The sequence below is a fragment of the Oncorhynchus tshawytscha genome, linkage group LG08 (assembly GCF_018296145.1).
Source record: "Oncorhynchus tshawytscha isolate Ot180627B linkage group LG08, Otsh_v2.0, whole genome shotgun sequence".
In the NCBI taxonomy this organism is placed as follows: domain Eukaryota; kingdom Metazoa; phylum Chordata; class Actinopteri; order Salmoniformes; family Salmonidae; genus Oncorhynchus; species Oncorhynchus tshawytscha.
The window spans coordinates 46,953,113-46,965,420 of NC_056436.1; the positions used below are offsets into that span (position 1 = coordinate 46,953,113).

At 40.4% G+C, this 12,308-nt stretch overlaps 1 protein-coding gene across 3 annotated transcripts in view; it reads left to right on the plus strand.

Moving 5' to 3' along the window:
• Window positions 1-912: 912 nt before the first annotated feature.
• The window catches only part of LOC112256393 (ecto-NOX disulfide-thiol exchanger 2), a 217,392-nt gene continuing 205,996 nt past the window's right edge, over window positions 913-12,308 (plus strand). For 2 of the 3 annotated variants that reach the window (XM_042325583.1, XM_042325582.1), the window contains exon 1: window positions 913-1,277. In XM_042325583.1, the coding sequence (XP_042181517.1) occupies window positions 1,256-1,277 (22 nt within the window). In that variant the 5' untranslated portion in view covers window positions 913-1,255. The remainder of the gene's footprint in view (window positions 1,278-12,308) is intronic. The other variant, XM_024429624.2, reaches the window with a different exon arrangement.

A 12,308-nucleotide genomic window follows, 5' to 3' on the forward strand; every position in this document is an offset into this window, starting at 1 on the left:
ATAATAAATACAAATAGCATCGATGAGAAAGGAAATCTTGAAGGCATCAAATAAAATGTATGGGTGAAGTTATGTTTCTTACACCAATTGAAGTAAAAAAATACACCTAGCACTTGACTACAGTAATCAACTGCTACACTAGGGGTCGTTTGGCACTTGCATGTTGTTCCATCAAATCTAAGGCCTTTTGACACTGCACATTTAACACTGGTGATTTTACAGTGAATGCTCATCTGTTGTTTTGTAGGTGTAATTTAAAAAAAAAAAATATTTGACCCCTTTTTCTCCCCAATTTCGTGGTATCCAATTTTTTTGTAGCTACTATTTTGTCTCATCGCTACAACTTCCGTACGGGCTCGGGAGAGACGAAGGTTGAAAGTCATGCGTCCTCCGATACACAACCCAACCAAGCCGCACTGCTTCTTAACACAGCGCCATCCAACCTGGAAGCCAGCCGCACCAATGTGTTGGAGGAAACACCAAGCACATGGCAACCTTGGTTAGCGCGCACTGCGCCCGGCCCGCCACAGGAGTCGCTGCACAATTTTGTTGGACCTCCTGGTCTAGACAGAGCCTGGGCCCAAACCCAGAGTCTCTGGTGGCACAGCAGTACAGCGCCCTTAACCACTTCGCCACCCGGGAGGCCCCTGTTGGTGTAATTTTAGCAAAGAAAAAAATCTGGGTGGATGGTGGACCAAAAAGTTAATTTTATGTCCTGATCACAACACTCACACGCACACCTACACCATAATGAAAATGGATCCATTTGCAAATATACATTTTTACAATGTAAAAGGATTAGGATTAGGATCCAACAACAAAACCTATCCATATCAGAACCTATGATGATTATTCAGTGGCCCTGCATAGTCCCTTTCACTGGTTTGCAGACACGACAACGTGTACAGTAGTTTGTCAGCTGCGGGTAATCGGGACTGACACATTCTTGAGCAAATCACTGAATTCCGTTGCAACTCTGAGTACTACTTACTCCCTTGCACGTCGCGACTGGCAGGCTATGCTTTCTTCACTTGTAAACATCGGCTACATGTATTCGGGCATGTAGTTCATGTGAGCGCGAGGCTCCTCCAGCTGCAAGACCCTCCTTCATTCTCTCACCGCAGCCCAGTCTGCCCAACCGAGCAGACTGAAGAACAAATTACCTTTCTCTCAATCCAACGGATTTGTATTCTTTACATTCGCGTACTGTAGGCGACGAGCGCTCACCATCCTCTGCTGTACGGGACTGTGGACAATGTTTCTCTTGCAGTATAGAGGTAAGGTCTAACTTGTATTGATTTTGTTACAGTATTACATTAAGCTACCTCTTGTCTGCTCTGCTCTCACTGTTATGTACTAGGCTATGTCTGGAGCGTTTTACGACTTTCTGTATTTATGGCTATATTCTCAATAAGAATGAATGAATGCACGTTGTTTTATACTCATTTCGAGGACGACTTGATTTACAGCAGGTACAGTATATTACTGACAGAAACAACATGTGAAAATCTCAACGACAGTGACCGACAGTGACCAAGCAGATGTGTCCGCGTCACTTGTATTTTATTCACAAATTTATGTAGATTGAATCGTGTAATCATTATTGTACAATGACTATTGATATCATGTAGCATATGTTTTACAATGCATTTGAGTACAGTTGACAAGCGTCCTCCCAAACGCCTTATTATCTTTGGAACTTTAATGAAATATAATACGGGGTGACCTTTATCTGCTCGGTTCCATTATTGTTTTGCCTAATACTATGTTTTCTTGTTTCATTAGTTAATGACCATGGCTGCTTTTTAAATCTTGTAAATAATGTCACCAGTAGCTAACTAAAAATGTGATATTTTGAGAATATTGATGCCATTGCGCACAATGTAGTCGAATCAACTACATTGTGCATGCTATTATGACATTTTCGTCATGAAATCCAATTTGGTAGCTATTTCATCTGATCTGTCACAAAAAAATGGAATGTTCCCCTGTTCTCAGATATGGGGTGTAAGGGCTTTCATGAAGGAAATTGGCTCACATCGTGTATGAGTATCTTTGCAGTCTGGTCTTTCAGATCTTCTTCTCATTTATTCACAAATGTATCTGTGATACATAATGGCTCTGAGTAAATTGACATTTTCTCACAGTCACATTACCGGCCAGGATATTGAGACTTCAAATGAACCTGGTTAATCTGCTTTACTCCTGCACTCTGACTCTGCTGCTCATCTTTTTTTGTGATTTTTTTAAAAACCACTTTTTCTCCCCAGTTTTGTGGTTTCCAATCGGTAGTTACAGTCTTGTCCCATCGTTGCATCTACCGTATGGACTCGGGAGAGGCAAAGGTCGAGAACCTTGCGCCCTCTGAAAAAGAACTGTGTGCCCTCTGAAACACAATCAGCCGAGCTGCACTGCCCACTTAACCTGAAAGCCAGCTGCACCAATGTGTTGGAGGAAACGGCATACACCCACCCCAGGAAACGCTAGAGCGCGATGTGACAAGAACATCCCCGCTGAACAAACCCTCCCCGAACCTGGACAACGCTGGGCCAATTGTGCACCGCCCAATGGGTCTTCTGCTCAGGTGCCGGATGCGACAGAGCCAAGACTCGAACCAGGAACTCTAGTGGCACAACTGCGATGCAGTGCCTTAGACCACTGCGCCACTTGGGAGGCCTTGCTGTCATCTTTTTAGTGTCTGTTATTTTTGACCATGGAGAATTTGCCCCCAAATCAGAGTGTTAAGTTAAGCCTACAGTATGAATTATGAAAAGGCAACACAGCTATGTATTTTCTGTAGGGGAATGTAGTGGATTTATACTGTGCATTAGGTATGAGGTTACCCCCCCAAGTCATTGGCTTAACATGGAATAAGCAATATTTTGTTGCTCTGTGCCATACTATTTTTCAGCTATTGCAGGGGACAATTCCTTGCCCTGGAATCCCCGCCCAGGCAACTGGCGACCCCCATTATCTTAGAAAAAACAGTGAATGATAATGGCAAGGTACAAGTATTTTAAAATTAATAGATTTGGTAAATAGTTTTTCATTATTTTGACCTCCTTACATGATATACTGAACAGAAATATAAGCTCCTACATGCAACAATTTCAAGATTTTACTGAGTTACAGTTCACATAAGAAAATCAGTCAATTGAAATAAATTCATTAGGCCCTAATCTATAGATTTCACATGACTGGGCAGGGGCACACCCACTGGGGAGCCAGGCCCAGCCAATCAGAATGAGTTTTTCCCAACTAAAGGGCTTTATTACAGACCAAAATACTCCTCAGTTTCTCCTCAGAAATTAACATACAATTCTCTATCAACAGCTCTGGTGGACATTCCTGCCACCAGCATGCCAGTTGCATGCTCCCTCAAAACTTGAGACATCTGTGGCATTGTGTTGTGCCTTTTTAGAGTGCCTTTTATTGTCCCCAGCACAAGGTGCACCTGTGCAATGATCATGCTGTTTAATCGGTCTTCTTGATATGCCACACCTGTCAGATGGATGAATTATCTGGCAAAGGAGAAATTCTCACTAACAGGAATGTAAACTAATCTGGGCACAAAATTTGAGAGAAATAATATTTTTTTGCGTATTAACTGTCACTTCCGAGTCGACACACACACACACCTTTTTCATGCCTCACCTCTAACAGAGAGGAATATGCTACAAAAAAATATTTGTCTCAAATGTATTTTGTCAGGATTCCTCTTATCCCTCCCGTAGCATTCAAGCTCTAGCTAGTGGTTCTTTTTAGCAGTCTTTTATTTTGTATTTTTTGTGCTATCGTATGTCACAGTGCTTCATCGGTACTTTATCTCGATAGGAGTAAGGTTGACATCGCCCAACCCTAATTGGAAGAAATGTAAACTCTAACAGAGCCTATTCACTAGAAAGGTAACTCAGAACCAGGGCTGTGATGTTGAAAGAATTTTGGGTAAAGATTGTCATTTAAATGGCCACATTTGCTTAATGCTTTGAGTCATCTTGGGGATATCAGTATCAGCTTTGTACATCTGGATTTGGGGATTTTCTCCCATTCTTCCTTTCAGTCTTTACACAGATTTTCAATGGGATTCAAGTCTGGATCACTAGAGGTGGCCCAACCACTAGAGGACTTTCACATTCTTGTTCTGAAGATTTTCCAGCCTTGCATTGGCTGAATGCTTGTGGTCATTATCCTGTTGGAACGTAAATCTTTGCCCCAGTCTAAGGTCTTTTGCACTCTGAAGCAGATTCCCCATTCAAGGATTTGGTTGAAATTGAGTGGAAAACATGGTCATTGTGGATATTGTTTCAAAGCCAAAAAAACTAAATTAAAATAATCATTTTGCCGTAAACTATCTGTTACACTCCAAATGTATTATACATTAATCTGGGAGTGAACGTATAGGCCTAGGTGATGCTGTTGGTTCATTGATTGTTCAGGGCGGCTTACAGTTTTTATTTATATATTTTCATAATTATTAAATAGGCCGACGTTACCTTTTTAGCTACAAAATATCTCACCAATGTGCATTTCCATCTCCTCTCTCTCCTTCATTCCTTTCTCAAGTGCGCAGAGATAGGGACTGACAACAGTTTAACTAAATATGTTTTTTTTTTGTGTAAACATGTTACTATCAATGTTTCCTAACAGATTACACTTAGTTTCTCAAATGAAGCACTGCAGGAACCGGGTTGGAGAGCCCATGGCATACAGAGTTTGGGTGGAATATCACCTGTTGAGCAGTGAGAGGCTGAAATGCTCCTCAAACAGTGGTTGATGCGTGAAGTGAAACAAGTGCTCTTATAAGCCCAGACATTTTTATATGCAATCCGGTGTGAAAGCTTAGGTTTTGATTGTTGCAACTAAAAAGAAGAGGATCCCAGCTGCTACTATATTCATTTGTCATCTGCTCTGCTATAAAGCCGGAGTAGCCAACCTTGCATGATTTAAGAACAAACTGCGGGAAAGCGGCCTCCATTCGCTATTCGAGTGCATAAACGGATGATACAGTTGAAGTCAGAAGTTTACATACATCGAATACATTTATACTCAGTTTATTTTAAGAATGTGAAATGTCAGAATAATAGTAGAGAGAATAATTTATTTCAGCTTTTATTTCTTTCTTCACAATCCCAGTGGGTCAGAAGTTTACATACAACCAATTAGTATTTGGTAGCATTGCCTTTTAAATTGTTTAACTTGGGTCAAACGTTTTGGGTAGCCTTCAACAAGCTTCCCACAATAAGTTGGGTGAATTGGTGCCCATTCCTCCTGAAAGAGCTGGTGTAACTGGTCAGGTTTGTAGGCTTCCTTGCTCGCACACGCTTTTTCAGTTATAGGTTATAGGATTGAGGTCAGGGCTTTGTGATGGTCACTCCAATACCTTGACTTTGTTGTCCTTAAGCCATTTTGCCACAACTTTGGAAGTATGTTTGGGGTCATTATCCATTTGGAAGACCCATTTGCGACCAAGCTTCAACTCTGACTGATGTCTTGAGATGTTGCTTCAATATAGCCACATAGTTCTAGTTTGTGAAATGCACCAGTCCCTCCTGCAGCAAAGCACCACCACAACATGATGAAGCCACTCCGGTGCTTCACGGTTGGGATGGTGTTCTTCGGCTTGCAAGGCCCCCCCTTTTTTCTCCAAACATAATGATGGTCATTATCGCCAAACAGTTCTATTTTTGTTTCATCAGACAAGAGGACATTTCTCCAAAAAGTACGATCTTTGTACCCATGTGCAGTTGTAAACCGTAGTATGGCTTTTATAGGGCAGTTTTGGAGCAGTGGCTTCTTCCTTGCTGAGCTGCCTTTCAGGTTATGTTGATATAGAACTTGTTTTACTGTGGATATAGATACTTTTGTACCTGTTTCCTCCAGCATCTTCACAAGGTCCTTTGCTGTTGTTCTGGGATTAATTTTCACTTTCGCACCAAAGTATGTTCATCTCTAGGAGACAGAACGTGTCTCCTTCCTGAGCGGTATGATGGCTGCGTGGTCCCATGGTGTTTATACTTGCATTCTAATGTTTGTACAGATGAACATGGTACCTTCAGGCATTTGGAAATTTCTCCCAAGGATGAACCAGACTTGTGGAGGTCTACAATTTTCTTGACTGATTTCTTTAGATTTTCCCATGATGTCAAGCAAAGAGGCACTGTGTTTGAAGGTAGGCCTTGAAATACATCCACAGGTACACCTCCAATTGACTCAAATTATGTCAATTAGCCTATCAGAAGCTTCTAAAGCCATTACATTATTTTCTGGAATTTCCAAGCTTGTTTAAAGGCACAGTCAACTTAGTGTATGTAAACTTCTGACCCACTAGAATTGTGATACAGTGAATGATAAGTGAAATAATCTGTCTGTAAACAATTATTGGACAAATCACTTGTGTCATGCACAAACTAGATGTCCTAACCGACTTGTCAAAACTACAGTTTGTTTAACAAGACATTTGTGGAGTGGTGTATGTAAACTTAGGTAGTGTATGTAAACTTCCGACTTAAACTGTATGTATTTTTTCCCCAGTCCTGTTCCTGCCCATTTCATAATGGGACATTATACATCAAAACATATTTAACATTTTATTGAAGACAAAATTAATTTGAGAATAGTCTGATGTGTTTAAATATGATAATTTGATAAGAGTACAGCGTGTGTAGCTTGAGGCAAGGAACAGAGTGCAAGCTTTTTTTGACTTTCAAATAACCTATAGTCACATCATGCAGTCCGTAATGGTTTGATTTCTAAGATATTCTATGGTTTGTATCATTCACAGCTAAATTTGCCAAATAACTCTAAATCTAACATGTAGAATCTGTTTCAAATGATTACTTTGACGCTCAACATAGTCACTTAATTTGCGGACTCGCTCCAGAGTAGGAAAAAGATGCTTTCTATTTTATTCAGCTAGGTACAATTATATTCTTACTCTAAAATCATATACAATAAAATAAATTTATTAGCATATCTTGTCTGCTAAATGAACTAACCTACAGCCTAAGGCATGGCGCATAGCCAGATAATATACAGTAGGCCGTCTCATATTCAGTTCTTCTGAAATACATTTTCTTAATGTTTCTTTTGACCTGCCTAAAATAATGGATTTAATGGGATGTAATGGATTTATTAGACTTGTTAAAATGTAGATATTCCAAAGGCGCACACCAGAGGCTTTTAGCCTATGCATGGAGGCCTGTAGAAGCTAACATGTTTATGTTAATATAGGGTCAATTACAGTGAGAACGACAATAACCGGCTGACAAAATGTAATGTCCGCCACATTCCCTCAGAATGGATTGCGCTTTTACATATGACTTGTGTCTGATACAGGTGAGGAAGGTCATTTAAGTTCATACCAATGATCCTGCTAATTTGTTTCACAATGTTACCCAGCCTGTTCTTACTCTTTAAGTTTAGATTTCCAAAACACTGAATGTTAAAATGGATTCAATGTCCACCCTTAAACCGCAGAGTTTCCTCAGCAAGAACAAGCGCTGATTTCCCTTTGAGATAACATACACATTGTCCAAAAAACTCAGTGCCAAGATATTTATATCGATCAGTCGTCACCACTGGCTCACCATCTATCAGAGTCTGCATTGTTGGCAGTGAGCCAATCTCAACCTCAAAAACCTTTCCTGCCTGGCGGAATGTTACATTTTTTACTGGACCATGACCACGGTGTGCATAAAGTAGAAACATTTGCTGGTGTCAAATCTCATATGAAAACATTATACACATTTTAAAAGCTGAGAAACAGCTGGGCTCCAGAGTGGCGCTGTGGTCTAAGGCACTTTGTCTCAGTGCTAGAGGCGTCACTACAGACAGCCTAGTTCGCATCCAGGCTTTATCACAACTGGGTGTGATTGGGAGTCCCAAAAGGTTGCACACAATAAGCCCAGTGTCATCTGGTGTTGGCCCTCATTGTAAATAATAATTGGTTCATTACTGACTTGCCTCATTAGGTAATTAAATTCCTGGAACAAAAGGTAACTGTTGACTGTAATGTCAACACAGTGGAAAGAAAGTGTTTTCCACCACTTCTAGGTCTTCTGCAACACATTGTGGGAGTTGATCAACTGACATGTCAACCCCACCCATATGTCTTTTGTAATTATGGATTACACCAGGCTGGTTGACAGCCTAGGAACATTGGGTTAACTGCCTTGTTCAGGGGCAGAATGACAGATTTGTATTTTGTCAGACTCGGGGATTTGAACTTGCCCACCACTCTAACCACTAGGCTACCCTGCCACCCCAGACATGAGGACAGATTGATACACGAGTGTGTAGGTGTGGGTTATAGGGTGTCTAATTGTTGTACATGTTTTCAACATGGGTGACTCTTAAAAGAGCCTGTTTTGTTTTTGTACAGACATCACACCTAAACAGCACCCTCACCTGAGAAGTAGAAATCAAAGAGAGATGAAATGGGAATTGAATAACTGCAGTTGATATAGCTAAGTAAATGGAAGAATACTCTTATTGCAATGTGAATGGCTCTTAAAATAGCCTTTGGTTGTGCATAGTGTAGTCTATGGTGTTGCCAGGGAACAGCACCCTCTTCAAAGAAGTAGGAGGTGAAGATCTCCCGCATACGGATTGCCTCTCTTACTGCATTGTTGGACCACATCCTTGAAACATCATGCAGAGCAGCAGACTTCTTCTCTGGCACACAGCGGCGAGTTGGAGATCCCTTCCTGTCCTCGTGTCCATCCTCATGAAGTTATGCAGGACACAGGTAGCCTTCACACACCTGAATTAGACTTTTACATCACCAGGTCATTGTGGATTACTAAAGTATAATATCCCTGATAACAAATCATGATAACATTGGATTGATAGATGGATGGGCACACATCAAGGATAGCGTCACAAGGATATCAATGATAGCGTCACAAATGAATACATAAATACCACTCGAAGCTTGATGATGAGTTGATCATTTGAATCAGCTGTGTAGTGCTAAGGCAAAAACAAAAATTTGCACCCCTTTGAGTCCCCAGGACCAGGACTGAGGACCACTGCTCTTCATTGCGACCTCTTAATCTGCAGACAGGCTTTCACAGCTCTCTGTATGTGAGGTCAGAAAACCTCACAAGAAGCAGACTTCATTATAGTCAAATTACACCACACTGAATATAATAAGTTACTATTATCTCCGTCCTCACTTCTAGGGACAGGAACTACACAAGTACCTGCCCTATCCAGAATAGCCTACTCCCTCACTTTGACAGTTGGCTGCTATCCTTTCACCCTCCTCCATGGCTATTAGCTAGCTGCCTACAAATGCATTTGAAGTTTTTTTTTACTGTGATAAATACATCAAGATAGCTAGCTAATATGAAGTTAGCTAAGTGAATTAAATATCACCAGCTACCTATCTATACAGTATTTGAAGTTGGCTAGATAGCAAGCTAGTCAAGTAGCTAGCAGCTCATTAGAGTTAGTCTTAACCATAGCTAGTTAGTGAAGGGGTTCACCTTGGGGTCATGATAGGGGCTGCACCAAATGTTTGATGTATTATAATAATTGATTATGCTTATGTTGTATTAATAGAAGGGGATGGGCTATAAGACCCCTCCCCACTACATTTATAGGGTCCTAGACTACAGATTAACAATATATATTCATTATAAGGTTTAACCTTTTGGGGTAGGGGCAGCATTTTCACTTTTGGATGAATTGCGTGCCCAAACTGAACCACCTCCTACTCTGTCCCAAATGCTAATATATGCATATTATTATTAGTATTGGTTAGAAAATATTCTGACGTTTCTAAAACTGTTTGAATGATGTATGTGAGTATAACAGAACTCATATGGCAGGCAAAACCCTGAGAAGAAATCCAAACAGGAAGTGAGAAGTCGAATCTCAAAACAGTGCCTAATTTAAATCCCTGATAGTTATGGATGTGCTTGCACTTCCTAGGGCTTCCACTAGATGTCACTGTCTTTAGAACCTGTTTTGAGGATTCTACTATAAAGGAGGGGCTCATACGAGCTATTTGAGTGAGTGGTCTGGCAGAGAGCCTCGGTCTCATGACGCGCGCTCCCGAGAGAGTTAGCTCCCGTTCCAATGCTTTTCTTCAGACAATGAAATTCTCCAGTTGGAACATTATTGATGATATACTGTATGTTAAAAACATCCTAAAGATTGATTGCAGACATGTTTTGACTTGTTTCTACGACCTATAACGGAACTCTTTGAGTTTTTGTCATGGAGGAAATGGTCGCGCCTCATAAAGATGGATTACTGGGCTGAACACGCTAACAACAAGTGGCTAAATTATGGGCTTTATAGAACTTTATGGAACAAATCAGTCATTTATTGTCGAACTGGGATTCCAGGGAGTGCCTTCTGATGAAGATCATCAAAGGGAAGTGAATATTGATGGTGGTTTTTCTAACTAATGTTGACTCCAAGATGGCGGACTTGTCTTTGGCTGTTTTTGGGTACTGAGCGCTGTTCTTGGATTATGCTTTTTAAAGTTTAAAAAAAATCTGACACTGTGGTTGCAGAGAGGATAAGTCTATCTTTAATTCTGTGAATAACACTTGCATCTTTTATCATGTTTTATTATGTTTATTATGAGTATTTCTGGGAAAATCACCAGATGTTTTGGAATCAAAACATTACTGCACGTAACGCGCCAATGTAAACTGAGATTTTTGGATATAAATATGCACATTATCGAACAAAACATACATGTATTGTGTAACATGATGTCCTATGAGTGTGATCTGATGAAGATCATCAAAGGTTAGTGATTAATTTTATCAATATTTCTGCTTGTTGTGCCTGCCTACTTTGGCTGGAAAAATGGCTGTATGTTTTTTTGACTTGGCTATGGGCTAACATAATCATATGTTGTGCTTTCGCTGTAAATCATATTTGAAATTGGACACCATGGGTAGATTTACAAGATGTTTATCTTTCATTTGCTGTATTGGACTTGTTAATGCGTGAAAGTTACATATTTCTAAAAAATATTTTTGAATTTTGCACGCTGCCTTTTCAGCGGAATGTTGTTGTGGGGTTCCGCTAGCGGAACACCTTACCCATCAGGTTAAAATTGTTCCAACATTCTTTTATAGTCTCTGCCTCTTATAAATACACAGTCTGAGAGATGTGTGAGTTATTGCAGTCAAAACAGGGTGTCTGTGAGAAAGCACCTAAAGGCTAAAAGAGATTCATAGACACAGATCCCTGCAGGGGAGTGAAAGAGATAAGAGACTAGTCAGACATACCATTATAAATCACCTTGGGGAGTGGAAATTTACTGCTGAGCCTTCAGATATTGTTTGTATAGCTGTGTATGCATGGGCTTGGTCTCATGAGTAGAAGGTAATGATGTAGGCAGTGACATCACTATGGGTTGACTGCAAGCATAATGAAATAACTTGGACCGTTTACTATTTTGCAGAACTTACTCGGAAACATTCGTGTTATGTTCCCGTTGTCAACTTCTGTCTGCAATTTCATTAATAAATTAATGATTGATTTACTTAAAGATATTGTCTGAATGCTAAATTCACCAATAAGCAAATGATTGACAAGGAACAAGGAACGAACCCCAACATTAGCTAATAATACATAGTTTTTAAAAAAACATTTTCGAAAGGTATTTACTTACTTGAATAGGTTCTCCCAGCCATGTGGACAATTGGAAACAGGGCAGCAAAGTTTGTTTGTCACCAGAGTGTTTTAGAGTATAGTTAAATAGTTATATGTACCCAATTAATAACCAGACCTTCATACAAACTTGCTATGCTGAATTCTTGACGCACAATTGAATGTGATGCTATATGCTGCCATATGTTGCCACAAGCGAGTCACAATGGGCGGCCTAAGGGGCACGCAGAAATGTACCGCTATCTAGTGTACATGCACCGTTAGGCCTACTTGTAGCTAATATTTTGGTTAACGTTAGCTAGCAGTCTCAAGCCACAGAAGTAGCCAACAGTAAGTGGACAGGAGGGAGTATGCCAGACCCCCCTAAAAGAGGCTTAGCCCCCCTATCCATGAATCTCTAGTGAAGTCCCTGGTCAAATATATATAAGCTTCAATACTGGATTAAAATTGAATCGTACAACACCAGCTCCGACGCTTGTCAACATAAAGGCGTGAAACTACCTCAAAATGCTGTAGACACCTTACGTAGAAAAAGGAATCTGGTTGATATCCCTTTCAATGGCCAATAGGGGTGCATAGGAACACAACGGTTTCAAAACATGAGTCACTTCCTGATAGGATTCGTCTTAGGCATTCGCCTGCAATATCAGTTCTGTTCTACTCACAGA